Source organism: Bubalus bubalis, chromosome 2 (genome assembly GCF_019923935.1).
Source record: "Bubalus bubalis isolate 160015118507 breed Murrah chromosome 2, NDDB_SH_1, whole genome shotgun sequence".
In the NCBI taxonomy this organism is placed as follows: domain Eukaryota; kingdom Metazoa; phylum Chordata; class Mammalia; order Artiodactyla; family Bovidae; genus Bubalus; species Bubalus bubalis.
The window spans coordinates 174,706,090-174,725,672 of record NC_059158.1 but is presented as its reverse complement, the minus strand read 5'-3'; the positions used below and the strand labels follow the sequence as shown (position 1 = coordinate 174,725,672).

Sequence of the window (19,583 nt, the reverse complement as noted above, 5' to 3'; positions counted from 1 at the left end):
CAAGGTGCATGGCCGGAGCCTCGGTTTTCCCATCTGCAAATGGGCCAACAGGATAGCCCAGAAGGTCATGAGAACTGAAGCAAAGGTTCTGACACAGAGTCTGCGGTCAGAACACAAAGAGTTCTTTCTCTTTTCCTCTGCACGCAGAGGCCCCGTGCTTCCTGACCACCCTCAGCTTCTCCCCTTGATAATCGTGACCTCCTGTCACTAAGCGCACGGAGGTTTTTACAGCTATGGTGCTGTTAAATCTTCTAAACAACTCAAGGGATCAATTTTCTTCTCAATGTTGCAGTGAGCACCCTGACTTGTCAAATACAGGTGTTCTATAAACACCTGAGGCATGAACGGATGCGAGAATAATGTGATCAGAAAGTCAGAAAATAACAAGTAGTGGTGAGGACGTGGAGAAGTTTGAACCCTCAAGTACCACGGTGGCGATGGAAAATGGTTCCGTCACTCCGGAACACTGTCTGGCAGGTCCTCAAAAGGTTAAACATAGTTACCACCATATGGCCCAATAATTCGACCCCTAGGGCATATGTTCATACATCCAAGGGAAGTGAAAACATATGTCCACACATTTTAAAAATATCAGCATTATTTGTAACAGCTAAAATGTAGAAATAACCCAAATATCTGTCAACTGACAAAAGAAAAAAAAGTGATGTGTCCATATAATGGCATATTATTCAATTAAAAAAGAAGTGAGGTCTTTATACGTGCTACCACATGGATGAACCTAGAAAATATTATGCTGAGAGAAAGAAGCCAGTCACAAAAGACCACATGCTATATGATTCCACTAATATTAAATGTCCAGGATAGGCAAATCCACAGAGACAGAAAGTAGATTAGCAATTGCTCAGGATTGGGTGATTGGGGGGAATAGGTATAGGGCTTCTTTTAGGGGGTAATAAAAATGAATAATATTGGGGGTGGTTGCAAACTGTATATACACTAAAACCCCTTTAATTATATGTTTTCAATGGGTGGATTGTACAGAATATGAGTTAAATCATAATAAAGCTGTTGTTTAAAAGAGAAGAATGAATGTACGATGGCCATTCAGAGAGGGTGAGATACTTGCCTGGGGTCACACAGCAGAGCCTCAACTCAAATGCTTAGATGGCAGAGGAGGTGAGCCTTATCCTGGCTCACCTCCTCACCTTGTTTAGTAAACCCTAACTAAGCCCCAGGTTAGCCTCCCCAGCCCCGACCTCCAAAGGGCAAACATTGATTCTGCAGACCACAAGTGGGAGAGCCTCAGCATAGCAGCTGCCTCCCCTGTGCTTGTCAAAGGCTACTTTGTCAGGTGGGGCCACTGGAAGGGGCAGGCTCAGCCAAGAGTGACCCCAGAGAAGACAGATGGCCCAAACTCATGCTGGCTGCCACCTGCATTGCTAGATCCCAGTGTCCCCAGTTCCAGCCTTCGGTGGTGCCGGGATGTCCCCACTTGGACCCTCTGAGCACGTGGTTGGCCCCTGGCTGCCCTCAGGAAGAGACCTGAGGATACGTCCCTGCCAGGGAAGGGGTTAGGAGGATGGAGGGTCCCAGCGGCGACGTGCAGGTGAGTCTGAAGACAAGTCCATCTGCCCCTGCCCCTGTGTGTCTGTCTAGGACTGTGGGAGGACAGACAGGTCGTGGGGCCCACTCCCACACCCCGCCCCGCCCTGCCTGCAAGAGACTCCCAGGCACCTGCCTCCCCCCAGCCCAGCTGGCAGCCGCCGAGCCCCAGGCTGGTTTCCACTCCCTATTTGCTGCGCAGAGGGCCTCTGACAGGTGTTCGGCGTCCCCCAAACCCCAACCAGGATGAATCCAAGTTTGAAGCCCGCGCCGCCTGAGTTCCCAGCCTCCAGTTCACCACCTCGCCATTCCCATTCCCCGTCTGGTCACTGAGAGGGGAGGAGGGCCCCTCAGAGCTCAGGCTGCAGGGCAGGGGGCCACAACAAACCCAGAGGGTTGGGGGAGCCAGGAACCCCATGGGGACCCCCCCCAGCCCTCTGTCTCAGCTGTGGGTGGAGGGAACCAGAGAAAACTCCAGCATCCCCTTGTCATCGCCCCAGCATCCTCACCAGCTTCCTACCAGTCCAGGGCACCCTGGTGTCCAGCCAGCCATCCCCAGGCCCTGCCATAGACTCTGCCCCCCTCCTGAGTTCAGATGAAGTCCAAACACCCACAGGGTTCTAGGGACCAAGAGTGCCCAGCCCTCATGAGCCCCACAGTCCAAGGGGGAGACACGTCCTCCTCTTCTCACTTAAACGTGACTCCCAGGCCAAAAACTCCTTCAGCTGACCCATCAACCTGACCCTCTGCAGGCAGGCTCAGAGGCCACGTTCTGGGTGTCTGCCATCAGAGCCCCAGTCATACCAACTTGGTCCCCCTCCACATAGCGGGGGCTCTACCACGACCAGCCCCACACCAGAGCAAGACCCCAGGGACGTCCAGATGAATGTGCCCAAATGGTCCAGCCCTGGAGCTAGAGCAGACAGAGCCTGTGGGAGAAAGGACTGGACTGGAAAAGTCAGGCTCAAAGATGGACACGCGGCAAAGGGCTGTTCCCAGGACCAGCTTGCTCCCCAAACCCCAGGTGGCTGTCACCTCTGCCATGACAGAAGCCTCTCATGACCACGGCCCCCATGATGACGGCTACTGGCTGCCAGCTCTGGGTGCAACAACATGCTGGCTGGCCTCTGAGCCAAGGAAATCCACATTCTCAAAACCACCCCACAGCTGCCCAAGGTCACCCAGCTGACGAGCAGTGGTCCGAGTCTGAAACCAGAACCACCCTCTTTCCGCCATTATCACAGCCACCCCTTATAGACTCACACAGACACATCCAAGCGGGGAGGCCAGGCTAGGAGGACTCCGCCTGCACAACCTCGGGGCCCCTCTATGGCACCCTGGGCAGTATGCTTGGCCTTCCCTCCCGCAGCGCGCTGGGGACAGTCTCACCTCTGAGCTGTGGCCCACGCTGACCCCTCCCAGGCTGCCTGACCTGACAGCGGTTCTCAACAGGAGCACTGTGGATGCCGGGGTGGGACAGTTCTCCCGGCCCTGTAGCAGCCCTGACCCCCACCCAGTAAATGCCACCAGCAGCACCCCCATACTGTGACAGCCCAACCTGCCCTCGTGCATCTCCGAATGCCCCAGGCGCGGACACCTTCGAGGCCCAGCTCAGCCCCCACTTCCTCCCCATCCCACCCTTATCTCAGTGACCACCTTCCTTCCCACTCAGGACCCCAAATTCAGCATCTCCCGGTTGGGCCTCATTTTCCCGCTTGGTCCAGAAGTGCTCCAGCCAGAAACAGGGTTCCCAGAGGTCAGAATGCCCAGAAGGCTTCCCACTGAGACCCCAGCAGGCAGGTGGTTAAATAAAGGGACTGCCTTCCCTGGCCTGACACACCTGTCACTCTCCCTGGAGACACACCAGCCACACCCCTGGCTGGCCTCCTCAGCAGGTCTGCACCCCAGGGTTGGTAAATTCCATGTAACCAAGTCTCAGATGGAACCCAAGCTCTGAGCTCTGTAGCATCCCTGGAGGTCAGGCAGAAGACACAGCTCTGCGTCCCCTGCACCCGCCCCCGCCCATGCCTTAATCACCTCTAAGGAGGCCGGCTGACCAGCTGCCCCTTTGGCCTGGGCTCCCTGGACTCTGGGATTAAGAGCTGGGATTAAGGACGGACACATTCCTGGTAGTTTAGAAGCCCAGCAACCCATGTATATACGTGTGTGTGTGTGTGTGCATGCGCGTGTGCAGGCAGTCATGAGGAGGCATGCAGGTGGCACTCGCAAGGGCACTTCTGGGCAGGGGTGCAGCTGCATTTGTGCGCACACATCTTCAGGCTGTCTTAGGTGGGCTGAGATGCCTGAGATGTGGGCCTAGATGTGCTCATGTGAGCACAAGGGCTGTCTCTGTGCGTGGTTCACGTGCACTAGGGGGAATGTGTATCCCTGTCTCTGAGTGCCTGTGTGTGTCCACATACATGGGTCTGTGTCTCCACACACGTGCGCAGGACAGGTGTGTGCTCTTCCACACACACAAATGGGTCTGCATGTGCATGGCTTCTACCCATGCATCAATCCCCCCACCCTGAGGTGGGAAAGCATCCCCTAACTTCTGCTGTCCTCCTGGGAGCTGCTAATACCCATGGCCACCCCAGGTCTTGGAAGCACGCCTCCTTACAGCCAAGAAACGGGGCTCCTGATTCCCCTAGCCTCCCATCAGAGACACCAAAACAGCTGATGGCAAAGGAGCAGCCACAAACCTCCTTCCTACCCATGGGGACCCCTGGGCCCCTCGTGCACCAGCACAGACACAGAGCACCACACGCACCCACAAACCCAGCCCTTCACCCGAACCGAGAGAGAAATGTGGCCTTAGCTCCACACAGATAAAGGATCACCCTGGGCACAGCCACAGCCTCGCAGGCAGCCCCCAGACACAGACTGGATCTGAGATTGTCCCCAAAGAGTGCTCCAGCTCCCCGCATCACAGGACAACAGAACTTAGCCAAGCCAGGGCTCAGCTCCCTGGAGGAGATGTTCTGCCTCTCACTGCTGGGGATCCTGAACATCCAGGCTCCGTCTTTGGGCACCACATCCTCATCCAAACAGCGCCGCCAGGGGCTCACTTCCTGTGGCCCTTTGTCCAGGAAACTACGCTTCTGGCTGGGAGGATGAAGGGAACGGGTTGGGGTGTGGGGTTCCTGGGCCCAGAGGGTGCGGAGTTGAGTCGCCCCTCTTGCCCTGACCCTAAACACCTCTCAGCCCCCAAAGACTCCTGTCCCCCTTCAGGTCCTACCCGCCCTGGGTCACAGTCAGAGAAATGGGAGGTTCCAGGGAGCGAATGAGGCAGAGCCCTCAGGGGAACCAGGGCAGGAGGAGGGAGACAGAAAAGGATGGAGGGAAGGGGAGGTACATACAGTGGACAGACGGAGAGACAGAGGAGGGGGTGGGCAGGAGATGGGGGGCGCTGGGAGATAGAGGAGAGAGCAGGAGGAGCTCCCATAACCAAGCCTGAGCCTTGGGTAGTGAGACAGCAAGTGCCCACTGCTCCCCACTGCCAGCCCCCGCTCGCCTCTTCTCCAGGCTTGGGGATCACAGGAGCAGGGCGCTAGGGAAAGGAGGCGGTGTGACAGCAGGGGAGAGCCATGAGGAGGCTGAAAAGAGGAGGAAACAATGTAGCAATGTCTGAATTGAGGGAAAGGAAGGAAACATAAGTGTGAGGCCGACCAGGGAGATGATGTAATGGAGGGGCAGCTGCTGCAACCATGTATCCAGGTGAGGGCTCCAGGGACTTAAGGATGGAACCCTGTGGGGAGCCAGACACTGTAAAGCTGAAGTCACAAAGCTCAGCAGTGAATCCTATTGCTTGTAGAAGAGCGGTGCCTGGGACTCTAGAATGGGGAGGCAGGAGGGAAGGGGCTGAAGAAGGGCTCACTGTGCTTGGGAGCTGGGAGGAGAGGTTGGTAAATGATCCCCAGAGAAGGGGACATCTGTGCTAGGTTTTGGAAGATGAATAGGAGTTTGCTGGAGAATAACAGTCCATGGAGAGTGAAGAGCGTGTGGGTAGACTGGAAAGCAAAAGACATAACCTTGTACTCTGTGCTCAGGGAATAGCCAGGAGTCTTGGGTGGTAGTGCGGTGTGGGGCAAAAGAATGAGGCTAGAGAAGCACCCTGAGAGCACTGAACGGAATCAGTCTGGCATACCTGGTGGCTCAGAGCGTAAAGCCTCTGCCTGCAGTGCGGGAGACCCGGGTTCGATTCCTGGGTCAGGAAGATCCCCTGGAGAAGGAAATGGCAACCCACTCCAGTACCCTTGCCTAGAAAATCGCATGGACGGAGAAGCCTGGTAGGCTACAGGCCACGGGGTCGCAAAGAGCTGGACACGACTGAGCGACTTCAGTTTCGGTTTCTTGAAGAGGCTAGGAAAGGCTTCCTGGGAGAGGTCAGTGGGAGCTGGGCCTGCAGTCTTCGCACAAAGAGACAGGTAAACAGAAGAGACACGGTCCTGCCTGGGATTCAGGAGACATAGTTCTTAGTCCCAGCTCAGCCACAGCCTTGCTGTGTTACTTCACACAAGTCACTGTGCCTCTCTGAGCCTCAACTTCCTTGTAGGTTAAACAAAAAGGTTGGACTGTGCTGCGCTTGGTTGCTCGGTGTGTCCAACTCTGCGACCCCATGGACTGTAGCCCACCAGGCTCCTCTGTCCATGGGGATTCTCCAAGCAACAATACGGGAGTGGGTTGCCATGCCCTCCTCCAGAAAGGATGAACTGCTAGCTCTCAAAAGACCCAAGGGAATGAGGTCATTCCCTTGGCCTCAGTTTCCCCTTCAGGACCATGAAAAAGTTGGACAACAGTGTTTCCAAGGCCCTTCCAGCGCCAATCATCTTTAGTCCTCTGATCTTTCCCCAGTGTGGGCTGGCCTCAGCCCACGGCCCAACCCAAACAGGAAACACGCAACAGAGAAGCCCCGTACAGAAGCCAAGAGCCCAAAGCCTCGGCCAGGGCTCCCCCACAAGCGTTCCCACAGGCTCGCCCAGCAGGACCTGACTGGCCTTAAATTCATCCTTTCAGGGCACCACCCTTCACAGTTCGTAGCACACACGGTAGCCTGGAGCAGCGCTTATGTACCGGATAGACTCTGACACTAGACCGGTGGTGTGGCTTAGTCGCCAAGTCGTGTCTGACTCTTGCAAACCCAGGAAGATTGCTTGGGTTCAAACCCTAGCAAGTGTGCCACTTACTGGCTCTGTGATCTTGGACATATTTTTCAACCTCCCTGTGCCTCAATTCCCTCTTTTGTAGAATCAAGGTAATAATGGTGCCTCCTTCATAAGCTTGTAAGGATTAAGTGAGCTTTTATACATAAGACATTAGGCAGGGTATATCACACGTGGCAGGCCCTCAACAGGCATCATTCAATATTAATACTATCACATCCATGCTCTCGTTGGCATCACATGCCAGCCCCCCAGGGCAGGATGGGGCTGCACCCATTTTACAGACCAATGTCCTCTACCTTGAGGATGGAACCCAATGCCTTGCTTTGGACTCAAAGCCCACCTTGTGAGCCACTGGGGTCTCCCATGCCAAGGCACTATGGTGTTCAACTGTTCAGCCCCAGAACATCCTGTGGCACAGGGCCAGGCACCCAGGAGGTGCCCAGTGAATGTCCGTTAAATGCAAGAAGCAACACACTCTCATTAGAAACAGCATGCCCTTCAGCAATGGCTCCTCCCCCTCCAAGGGAAATATGTTCCCACTTTCACATATGGCTCCCTTCCCCCAGCTGGGAGTTGCTGCCTTTAACCACATTTCAGTTCCCTATTATACAATGACCTTTCCCACCTCTGAGCCTTTGTCCATCTTGATCCCTCTGCCTAGCAATCTGCTGCCATCCTTCAAGGCCTGAAACAAAGGACACCTCCTCCAGGGAGCCCTCCCTGATTCCCTAGAGCCAAAAACCAACTTCTCTTTCCCCTGACTCACTTCCTCACCCCCTCACCTAACTGGAAGCTTCCTGTGGTCAGGGACCAGGCTGAGCCCCCTCAGAGTTCCTAGTGCTCAGCACAAGCCAGACACAGAAGGGACATCAGTAAACAGCGGCTAAAAGTGACTGGCAGGTCAGCAGCAGAGTACGGACAAGACCTCAGGCACTGGACTCCCTGCCCAGGAAACTCTCTGCCCAGGAAACCAGACTCGCAGCCCAGCTTCCAACTGGCCTGGATCATGTCCCAGAGGCTGGGACAGAAGATGGTGCTCAGCGTGATGGGCAAGGAAAGGGCACCTCCTACCCTGGCCCAGGAGGAACAACAGACAGACCACCTGAAGGACACAGGCCTCCTGTCCTCTGCCCAGCCCAGCCGGCCTGCCCTCCCTTCCCAGCTGGGCTACCCCAGGTCAGCTCCTGCCCTCTCTGGCTTCTGGCCTTTCTGCGAGTTCCTCAAATGTGAAGCCTGGAAAAGCCACTGGGTCACCCAGCCCAATTTCCCCACTTTACAGATGTGAAAGTAGATGCTGGGGATGGGGGTGGGAGGTGGGAAGTTGCCCCATAGTCATAGGACAAGCCTGAAGCAGGTTCACTCTGAGACACAACAATCTTAGGGAAAGTATAACCATTAAAACAAGTAAAATACAAGTAACTATTCAGCAGCAGCTTCCTTTTAACTAGCTGCTAACTCATTAACTAGCTGCCCCTCCCCCAGCACTGCTCCTCATCCCAGCCTAGTGAACAAGAGTTACTGGCCCAGGTGACAGAGGAGGAGAAAAGGCAAACTCAAGGAGTCACATGCCCAGATTCACGAAGCTTCTGTGGCAGAGCTGGGATTCAAACCCGTCGGGGAGGGAAGCAGGGCCTCCTCCCTGCTTCTCTTCAATGCCTGCCCTCACATGGACACAAACCCACCAAACAAGGCTCACCGACAAGAGGCAGGACACACACGAGATACCCCTGCACACCCGCAGCCCCCGGCACAGGGCCAGGCATTCAGCAAGTGCTCAATTCACGTTTGCAGAATGAACAGAGTAGTCCATCAAGAGACAGGCCCCAAGCCGCCTCGACCTACCCTAGCAAACAACAGGGCATCTCAGGAAGCACACTCCAGCAGCTTGTTAACTGTCTCACCTGGAACACACTGCCTAAGCTCTCGGGCCTCTGTGTCACCATGTGTAAAATGGGGTAACAATACCTGCCGCATAGTGTGGTCGTAAGAACTGAGATAAAGCAGGTTAGACACGTGGAGCTGCGCCTGGTACATCGCATGCGCTCTGTAAGGACTGGCCACCATCGCTACCACCACTGCAGCTGGCTCCCCAACAGCAGAGCAACTTGAGGGCAGGAACCAAGTAAAGCTCAGCAGCGGACACCTCCAGCGCACCCTCGATGGCAGCCTGGCCATGAGGAGTCGCAGTAAACATATGGTGGATGAGCAAACGGTGGGGACAGACATGGGTGCCTGCTCTAGCCATGGACCCTGGAGAGGGCAGCAGTATCTGGGTTCTGCCAGACACCCCAGGAAGTAAGAATAGCCTTCCCCTGCTCCCAATATAACTCCCACCCCCACCTCTCCCGGAGCCTTGCCTGCTCAGTCCCCACACGGCCCCCCAAACCCCAGCCCAGGGAGGCAAGACAGGCCTAATGAGCCACCCGCAGCCCCCTGGTGCCCGCAGTCGAATTGGCAATCAGCTTGCTGCAATTAGATTTCTGAGATCCTGCTGGTGATTGATTCTAAATTACCCTTATTAAAGTCTGGGCTGGTGAGCAGAGCTTGGAGGGTGGGGGAAGGGGGGGTGGGATGGGGGGTGGGGCCTGGCTGGCAGCACAGGGGGGTACAGAGTTCTGGGAGGGCTTGGGTTGAGGCTGACCCCAGAGGGAAGCAAGCCCATGGCCCATCCCAGAAGTGGGGTATAGGCCCTAATCAGTACTATCCCCCACCCCCAACTCCCACCCCTCAGATTTCTCCCCAGCACCCCAAACCCCCAACCCTCATCACTCATCTCAGAAAACCTTGCTCTTGGAGGAGTGTGATGACCAGGTTGGCAACAGGACAGACAGAATCCAGAGTAGGTTGAAAAGCAAACAAACACCCAGCTTCACCAGCACCCAGGCATGTAAGCCCTGGCAGGTGGCTTGACATCTCCAAGCCTTCCTCTAAAGGGTGGAATGCCACCAGCGTCAGAAGGCTCAAGGAGACCACAGGCTGGAGAATCAGCCCCAATCCTCAGGCAAGGCCCCAGGCCAATCTCCAAGCCTGAGGACTCCCATCTGTGAGCCTGGAAGGCTGCCGGGTTGATCGTCTCTTTAGGGCTCTTCCATCCCTCTTCCATCCCTATGTAAACATCAACAGTCACCGACTCTGGGCCAGGATGTGTGTGATAAATGCAACGCAGCTGAGGGGCTCCCCAGCTGGGAGGAAAGGGAGAGGGCCCGTTGTCAGCTTGTTCTGGGCCATACCTCCAATAGCAAGGTCTCTCTGGGGTTCCAGGACTAGAAGGGCCTGAAGAGTCGTCAAGTCTGATCTACTACCTCCAGACTGGACCACAGGCTGCCAACAACAGCTCCAGAGAACCAAAGTCCCGGTGAACTCAGCACGAGGCAGCGGGAAGTGCTTCCTCTAATCCCACCCCAGCCCTGCCTGTTGCAATGGGGAGTTCTTGCACAAGTTCTCCCTCCTAGGGCAGCCCCCACCCCCAGGGCTCTAGTTTGGGTCATCCATGATCCTTCAAACCTGGTTCCCACACTCTCTAAGAGAAAACCTTATCTCCATCCCCCTCAAAAGCAATTCTTCAGTGAGACCAAGAAAGGCACAGGAAAAGAGCAAGACCAAAGCAGGTAAGTGGGAGAGATCGCTCTTTGTAGGAGGAGCCCACTTCTTACCAGGCACCTTATTGTTCTGTATTCTCTTTCTCAAAGAACTCTGAGGCAGAGGTACTCTTAGCTCCTTTTAAAGAGGAGGCAACTGAGGCTCAGAGAGGTTAACTGAACTTTCCAAGATCACACAGCCAGAAATCGGCAGAACCAGGATCTCAGCCCTGGTCCAATGGGCTCTGGGGCCCCTGTTTCTTTCACTACTTCAAGCTGCACCCTCAGGTTTGGAGGCCCCCCAAAAGAGACATCATCAAGGCCCAGGTGGGGACCCAGGGATGGGAAGAAGGCAGACCTCAGGCAGCTGGGGCATGGAGAACATTCTCCACCGGGTATAAAAGGCTGCCACAGGCATTCTCCGCCCTCCACCCTCTGCAGCCAGGTAGGGAAGAGGCCAGATCACTTGACAGGGGCCACCCTCACCCCATCCCCCAGCCGGGCCCTCTGCCATTGCTGCTCAGACTCCCCCTGTAATCACGGCTTCCTGTTTGGCGCTGAGACTAGGCCTGGTCAGTGGGGGGAGGGGAGCAGACGCCCCTCTGGCCAGGGCCTGCTCTGGAGGGAAGGAGGGGGGCCGGAAGAGAGGCTGACCCAGCCTCCTGGAATCTTGGGAGGCTGGGAGCCAAGGCAAGAGGAGCGGGTGTCAGTCAACAAATGTTTACTGGGCAGGCGCTGGCTTGATGTTCCCAGGATGCAGTGGAATGTTAGGGGGACAGCAAGACTCGCCAGGTGGTCCAGCCCAGACCCTGTTCTCTGCTTCAGGGGGCAGTTGCGGGGTGAGCAAGGGCCTGGACCCAGGGACAGCTCCTGGCTCCAGCCACCCCGCCTCCCCACCCTATCCCCGACACAAAATCACAGGGCTCCAAGCAGCTGGGCTGGAGCCCAGAACCACAGGGCCTCTGTCCCACCCAGATGTGGTGTCCGCGCCTCAGTGTTCAGACCACAGGCCCCCACCACCCCCCCCATGGCCCCTGGCGCCTCCCGGCCCACAGGCACACGCTTGGACCCAGCAGGACTCTGCCAGCCTCACTATCCCTCAATGTTTCACCCCAACTCACCTCCACAGGAGACAACACAGAGCCCCAGTCTGGGCTCCAAAGTTCATGGTTTTGGCTTCCTTCCTTCCTTCACTCATTCACTCTTCATTCATTCAAACCATTCCATTCTGGGCCAGGCACAGTGCTGGCCGTGGGGGTGCAGCAAAGAGCAAGGTAGCCAGAGAGCCTCCCCAAGGTGCTCATGGTCTATCCAGAAAGTGTCTGACCCTTCTCCAGACTGCTGTGTGACCTCCAAGTCACTCCCTCTCTCTGAGCCTCCGCCACTCTGGCCAGAGGGACCCGTAGGTGTAAGAGGGCCAGGACTCAGGGATGGGGTGATAGGGACATAGATCGGGACTCCACACAACTTTCTAACAGTCAGAGAGGATCAAAGGCAGGCCTGGTCATCTGTGCAGACAATCAGCCCCAACACTGGGGGCATCCAGTGGGTGACCCGGGGGCATGTTAACTTTTTAGACCTTTCTCATCCTGAGGTTCTAAACATTCCCCTCACCTGGGCCATGGTCACATGACTCAGACACAAGCCTCTCCCCCCTACCCCCGCATCTTGTTGACTGCCTGCAGTTTATAAAGCTCTCCCTTGATTCATCCCGCAAGACCCTCAGAAGAGCTCACTTACAGATCACGGAGCCTTGAGAGGCGGTGGGGGAGCAAGGGCTCCAGAGCCAGACCCTTCCCCCACCTACCACACGTATAGCATCACCCACCGCCAAGGCTACAGCGAGAATTAAAAGAAAAAAGACAGGGGGCATGCCTGGCCCAGAGCCTGGCAAGGAGCAGGCATTCATGAAGCAGGTAATGTAGGCATAATTTGGAAGTGCTACGCTATGTTATGCTAAGTCATGTCAGTCATGTCCGACTCTGTGTGACCCCATAGACAGCAACCCAACAGGCTCCCCCGTCCCTGGGATTCTCCAGGCAAGAACACTGGAGTGGGTTGCCATTTCCTTCTCCAATGCATGAAAGTGAAAAGTGGAAGTGAAGTCGCTCAGTCGTGTCTGACTCTTAGCGACCGCATGGACTGCAGCCCTCCAGGCTCCTCCATCCATGGGATTCTCCAGGCAAGAGTACTGGAGTGGGGTGCCATTGCCTTCTCTGAATTTGGGAGTAGGGACGGCTAAAAGAGAAGTAAGAACCTTGCCCAGGATCACATGGCAAGAGAGATTGAAATTAGGACTGCAGCCCAGTTCTATTAGTCTGCCAGGCCCTGGCTCAATCCTGCTCTGCCACTTTCCAACTGCATGACATTGAGCAAGCTGCTTAACCTCTCTGTGCCTCAGTTTTCCTCATCTGTAAAATGGGGGTTTTAACAACTCCTACCTCCAAAGGTTATCATGAGGATTAAATGAGCCAATACATACCAAGTGCTCAACAGGCAGGGCTCCCAGGGAGCATTAGCTGCTCTTTGTATTATTAAGCCCTCTCAGGTGTCGATGCTACCACCCAAATCAGGGCCTCGGCCCCTGTTCAGCTCACCACCGCCCTTCCCCAGCTTCCTCCGTCTGCTCCAGCCTGAAGGAATTCTACTGCAGCCCCCTCTGGAAGGACCCATCCCTTTCCCCTCCCCTTCAGCAGCTCTGGAGGATGGTCCCAGCTCCGAAGGGAGGGGCAGGAGGGAGGTCTGCACTCAGCAGGACCTGTAGCTTGCGGGGCGAGGGGAGCTCTGTTTCTACCTTCTCCCCTCCATCATGCCCCTCTCACCCACCCCACCGCTGCCCCAGTATTTTCCAGGTCTCAAGTCCAAAGCTGCCCCTGCCCCAGCACTGCCCTGGGGCCTCCCGGGACCCTACACCCCAGTCCATGGGATGGGACAGCCATTTGTTTTCAAAAACACCCCATGCCAAACCCTATTATGAGGGAACAAGAAACACACTGAATTCACAGCTGGGGGACACTGTGCTGCTCCACAGGGAGCAGAAGGCACCAAGTTCCAATCCCAACCAGCCATGAGAATGATATGACTCCCCCCACCATGCCCCCCAATAGCAGTTCTACGCATCAAGTATTGGTCCCCAGTTGACAGGTGAGGGTCGGGGCAGGCTACAGCTTGCTCAGTGTCATATGGCACATAGCTTAGTGTAAAACCTCCTCCTCCAGGAAGCCCTCCCTAGGCTCCCTCCTAGAAAGGACCCATCTCTTGAGAGTGCCTTGGCAGGCTGTGCTGGGTCTAGCCAAGGAGTTCATTTTCTCATCACAACATCCCTGTGAGGCTGGCACTGTCATGGTCTCTATTTGACAGGTAAGAATGTTGAAAAGGAGAAATCCCTTACTCAAAGTCTCTGTCCCCAAGTCCCTGCCATCTTGGGTGCTAACAATTACGGATCCCTAAGGTATCCCTGTTGTCAGGGCCTGGCCTGGAACCGCCCAGGGGTCCCCCAACATTTAAGTATTAAAAGTGAGGACAATCTCGCCCTAGCAACTCAGTGTTCACAGCCAACCAGAGCAGCTGGGGGGAGCGGAGTAGGGAGCTCCTGGATGCTTGAAATCATGGGGGTGGGGAGTGAGCAGGAACCACCAGGGCTGGGGGCTTCAGAAGAATTCCCTGGGCACTTCCCTGGTGGTCCAGGGTTAAGAACCCACCTGCCAAGGCAAGGGGTACAGGTTCCATCCCTGATCCAGGAAGATCCCACATGCCACTACGCAACTAAGCCCATGCACCCCAAAGCCTGTGTTCCACAACAAGAGAAGCCATGGCAATAATAAGTCCACGCGCAATGAGAGAGTAGCCCCTGCTCGCTCTAACTAGAGAGAGCCTGCGTGAAGCAATGAAAAATCCAGTGCGGCCAAAAATAAACAAACAAACAAAAGAATTCCCTGAGTGATCTCCTCTTCCCATGGTCCCCCACGCTTCCACTCCCCACACCTACCAGCTCCCAATCACAGAATGACAACCTTGTCAAAGAACAAGAAAAGACCATTTGCTGAGGGTTTACTATGTGCCAGGCACCACGCTAAGAGCTTTACATATTAACCCCATTTGTTCTCCTATCCTTCCCAGTTTTCACAGGTGGAAGTGAAAGCGCAGAGAGGTTAAATTGCTTTCTCAAGATCACAAAGCCATGAACTCCCACCACTGGGAATTCAAACAAGACTAAGTGATTATCTAAGTCCCTTTCAGCCCTGATCATCCAAAGAACACACTTTAAAGCCAAAATTTCCAGGATGTCCACACGCTAGGTCTTTCTGGGTAGACTTAAGTTATAATACAACAACCGAAGTGACCCTGAAGGCAGATGTCTCTCAGAGTCATAGACACCTGGCTTCTCAGAGAGAGGACGCCAGGACACACACACACACTCCCCAACTCACCACGTGCAGCATGAATGAGACCTGTTACCCCTACTGAGGCCATCCTAGAAGCTGCCCCGTACGTACACACACACACACACACACACACACACACACACACACACACGCGCGCTCCCTTTCAAGCTGGTGAGCACCTTGGTATCACCCTTCCTGGGTCCTTCCCCTGCCCTGAGTCAGCCTGGAGGCCACTCCTGAAGCCATCCTGATGGGGCTCTTCTGACCTAATTTCAGTCCCTCCTGATGCAGGCAGCACCCTCTTCTTCTGGTGCCGTGCCCCTGGCCCCTGGGCACCACCCATTAACCCTTTGGCTCCCAGGTCAGATGAGTCGATGTCCCTCCTCCTGGAAAGGTGTGAAGCCTGGAGAAGACGGGGGCCTGCTCCGCCGCCTCATCTGGAGCCCCGCCCCTTCTCTCCTCCATGTCCAGCCCCAATCTGAGCCTCCAGACCCCGACCCTGGGGGTTGGCTTTATCTGCCACGCCCACTCCACCTGGCCCTCAGACCTGCCTCACAGAGACCTTTCAGTTGACGGTGCGCTCACTTCATTACTTCCACCGCCTCGTGGCGCACAGACCACGAGCCTGGTTTTATGGATGAGGAAAAGTTCTACGAAGGGCCTGAGCTGCCCAGGGCTCACCCAGCTTGGGGTTCCCGCTGGGCTGCCGAGTCTAAAGCATGGCGTCGGCACCCCTTTTCATTCATCTAGACATCAAACATTCACCGAGCTCCTCCTGTGGGCCAGCACACATGGCATCTCATTTAATCTCTCAGGAGGGTGTTATTAGCCCCATTCTGCGGAGGGGAAAAATGGAAGCTCAGACAGGTGAGACAAGTTGTCCAAGGTCACACTACGAATCAGGGGTGAGAGCAGGATTGGAACCCACGGCTGTGCGATTTTCAAGTCTCTGATTTCTAAGATGGTCTTCCAGAAGTGTAGCTGAGAAAGGGACCCAGTTACCAGGATGGGTTGGATCTCTGTCCTTCCCAGGGACCTCTTATCCTCACTCCATCTGGGGGAGACCTGGGGGTGAGGCACCCAGCCCACCAGTCCCGGTACTCAGCCTGGCGTTCAATACTTCCCCACCCCACCCCACCCAGCTCAAAGCCCTCAGACAGATGGGGGGGACTGAAGAATAGCATGTCTGTCCGAGATGCCCCTGCCCGACCTCCTCCCATTTCACAGACTTGCCAACTGAGACCCAAAGAGACTTGCAGGGGCAGAGTAGGCACCTGGGGGGGGTTGCCTGAGAGGCCTGGGTTCCTCTCACCTTGGGGAATGGGGGGTGCCAGGCATAACTCCTAGAACCAACCAAGGGAACTAGAAGTCTCCCCAGTTCATGGCCAGGCCAGGCTCCAGACACGTGCCCATGGGGAACTCACTTGGGACCTGGGTCCCACAAGGAGGTGGAGGCGGCCTTTCTTCCTGCTGCCCCTGATGGAGCCGGGACTGAGCCTGCTGCGGTCAAAGACACACTGAGGGGTCAGGTCATACATGTATACTCGCCGCTACCCGCACACGCGCGGCTCCCCTGAGAGGTGCGTGCTCCATGCACCGGGTCAACCATACACCTGCCTGCACACGTTTGCACACACACACACACCACAGAAGCCTCCCCCCAACACAGTCACCCCCTGCAAGCACACTCAGCATGGTCAACGGTCTCCAGCCCGGCCCCGGGTGCACACCAGACACAATGGGTCACCCTGACACGACCACACGCAGGTAGGGCACGGGGCCCCCATCCACGGGGACGGGCTCGTCCTCACGCCTCATCTTTCACGCGTGCACACCCCACGGGTCCCAGCACCCTCCACGGAGCTGGCCACACACGCGGTCATCCTCACCCACCCCCTCAGGTCACCTTCACACAAGTCACCCTCCACCCCTCCCCCTCCCCGGGAAGCCCGCCCCCCCACACACCGCCCCCGGCCCTCCTGCAACGACCCTCGGAGGGAAGAACCGAAAGCACACCCTTCCCCCCGCAGGGGGAGGCGACCCCATTCCCTAAAAGTGGCCGCGGTCCAGGCACACCCACGAAGCACCAAGCCACGTCCGCTCAGACCCGAGACACGCCCAGCGCGGCCCCGCGCCCGGACCCCAGCCGGGACCCCAGGCCGCCCTCGGGGAATGGTACCCCCGCCCGCGGGAAAACTAGCCCCCGGGAGGCAAGGGCGGCCAGGCACGGGCTCCCCGCAGGCCGGCGCTGGGCGCGGGAACCGGAGGCACTCACCCCCGCGGCGCGCCCCGCCAGCAGCAGTAGCAGCAGCGGAGGCAGGAGCAGCCCGCGGGCCCCGGGCCCGGCCGCGGCCCCGGCCCCGGCGCCAGCCCCGTGGGCGGCCCCGGCGCGGTGCGGCGGCCCCGGCTTCATGGCGGCGGCGGCGGCGGGCGCCTTTGTTCCCGAGGCGGCGGCGGCGGCGGCGCGGCCCGGCGGCTGGCCCGGCGCGCTCTCGGTCGGGGCTCCGGCTCGGCGGCCCGGCTCCGCCCGGCAGCTCCGCGCCCACGGCCGCCGCGCCCGCAGGAAGCGTGCGCTGCCGCCGGGCCGCCCCCAGCGCGGGGGGCGGGGCGCGGAGGGGCGGGGCCGGCGCTGAGCGCCCCCCGCCGCCGGGGTCCCTGCGCGCCCCGCGCTCCGCACGCACCCGCCCGCCGCGGGATAGGGGTGCCGAGGAAAACGTGCGACCCGGGACGGGTGGCCGGCCTCGCTGAACCTCGCTCTGGGGACCAGGACCCGCAGCGCGCGCCTCCCCGGGCAGTCGCGGGGCTTGGAGGGGGAAGGACCCCGCATGGAGGTGCGGGGTATGACCTGGCTCGTCAGAGAGTCTGGGTAGATGAGTCTCATCTGCTTGACCATGGGTACCCTCCCGCTAAGGGTTCACTGACTCTCCCAGGACCCATCACCCCCTCTAGCCGATCCACAAGAGGGGGCCACAGGTCATCCGAATTTATTGGGCTTTGATGTCTCCAGGACACGGGTGGGCAGCAGGACCACAGAGCAGGCCTCAGTCTCCCCTCTGCGCCAGCGGGTGTTGACCTCTGGGCCCTGTCACTGGGTGGACAGACCTGGCCAGGTGCTTCTTCCCCCGCAGCTATGTGACCCCAGATAGGCGCTGCCAGCTCTCCCAGACTCGGATTCTTCACTGTAGGCTGCAGACCCCTCTGCTCCCAGCGCAGGTGGTGTGAAAAGTATGTCCCAGATGAGGGGTGTACCAGGCTGTGGTCATTTCCCCTTGGGTGCTCATCGTGGGTTTCTCTGTGGCTTTTATCTCCGCCTGACATATGATGCACTTCGCTTACCCACTGGGGTCTCCCACCACTACACCGGAGTCCCAGGAGGGCAGCGGCTTGGTTGTCTTGCTCACTGCTCTGTCCCCAGCACTGCTCTGGTGCAGAACAGTGGTTCAGTGCTGATTCCTTGGATCAGTGAATGTGTTTTCTGCTCACTCCCATCCACCTGTTTTGAAGGAAGAAGGGTATAGGTATTTACTAAGCCCCTGGTCCATGCCAAGTACTTAACATGAGTGACCCCAAAAGGTAGGTGCTGTCAATATCTCCACTTCCTAGATGGGAAACCGAGGCCTGGGGAGAGAAGATTATTTGCTGGCCCTGGCCGGCTGAAAGTCTCTGCCCCCAGCCTCCCTTTACCCAGACCCAGTGCAGGGCCTGCCGTCAGCAAAGGGGAAATCACTGAGCTGAAACTGGAACAATTCCCCCAAGGGACAGGAAACTGAAACCAGGACTCATGGCGCCAGTGGGGAGAGTGCCGGGTGTGGACCCGAGGAGCAGACCCTGGCACCAGCCTTGGTTTGGTCCTTCGGGGGGCTTGAGAGGAGGGTCAAAGGACAAAGGTCGGCTCAGCATCAGGTGTAGCTTCATTAGGCATTCCCTGCAAGGGAGCTCACGAGAGCTTCATCCAGAAGCCCCTGGACAGAGAGCTGAAGAGGAAGGTGGGACAACTTCAACACTCTGAGATTCAAAAATCCCTAGAACTTCTGAGCTCCCAGCCTCTGGGAATCCCATTGCCAACCCTTTACGGCCTACTCCCATAGGCCCCTTGGGAAGATGGCTGGAGAGAGGCTGATGGGGCCCAGTAGGTGGGGAGCTGGTTCCAGTTGAGGCCGCACTGCTTGAAGTTAAAGAGCTCTGACTCAACTGGGCAAACACCTGGGTTCAGGCCTCCATTCTGTCAGTTGTGAGCTGGGTGACTCTAGATGAATGAGTTTACGCCTCTGAGCCTCAGTTTCCGAACTGTAATGTGGAAAACATGACCACATGGTCACTCACTCATTCATCATCCAAAGATAAAGTGAGTGCCGTGTGTGCCAGGCCCAGGGCCACGTGCCAGATTGTAAAGATTAAATGAGCTCTTCTGGCCATTGAACTGGGGGTTCAATACAGGTGGCTCAGTCATGTCCAACTCTTTGCGATCCTATGGACTGTAGCCCGCCAGGCTCCTCTGTCCATGGGATTCTCCAGGCAAGAATACTGGAATAGGTAGCCATTCCCTTCTCCAGGGGATCTTCCTGACCCCATGATCAAACCCTGGTCTTCTGCACTGCAGAAGGATTCTTTACCATCTGAGCCACCAGGGTGGCTGAGATGATGATTATTAAGTAAGGGACCCAGATATAAGGATAGTCACTTCCCAGAAGGGCTGCCACAGGCCCAGAGAACAGGCTGGATCTGAGGAGCCCCCAAAGGGAAGACTTGGGGCCAACAGGGTCAGGGTAGGGCGTTTGAGATGCCAGATGTCCACTCTGTGTAAGGAGGGACTTTGGAACAGCTGGAACTGGCCACAGATGGCACTGGCTACTCTGAGAAGTCGGGAGCACTCTGTCTGGGCAAGTAGACAA

General features: G+C 56.9%; 1 protein-coding gene across 3 annotated transcripts in view; it reads right to left on the bottom strand.

Moving 5' to 3' along the window:
- Positions 1–18,024, bottom strand: part of SDC3 (syndecan 3) — a 39,854-nt gene extending 21,830 nt beyond the window's left edge. The window contains exon 1 of one of the 3 annotated variants that reach the window (XM_044938028.2): positions 17,794–18,024. In XM_044938028.2, the coding sequence (XP_044793963.2) occupies positions 17,794–18,009 (216 nt within the window). In that variant the 5' untranslated portion in view covers positions 18,010–18,024. Of the gene's footprint in view, positions 1–14,736; positions 14,764–16,966; positions 17,112–17,793 lie in introns of those variants that run through there. The other 2 variants (XM_025264485.3, XM_044938029.2) reach the window with 2 other exon arrangements.
- Positions 18,025–19,583: the final 1,559 nt, after the last annotated feature.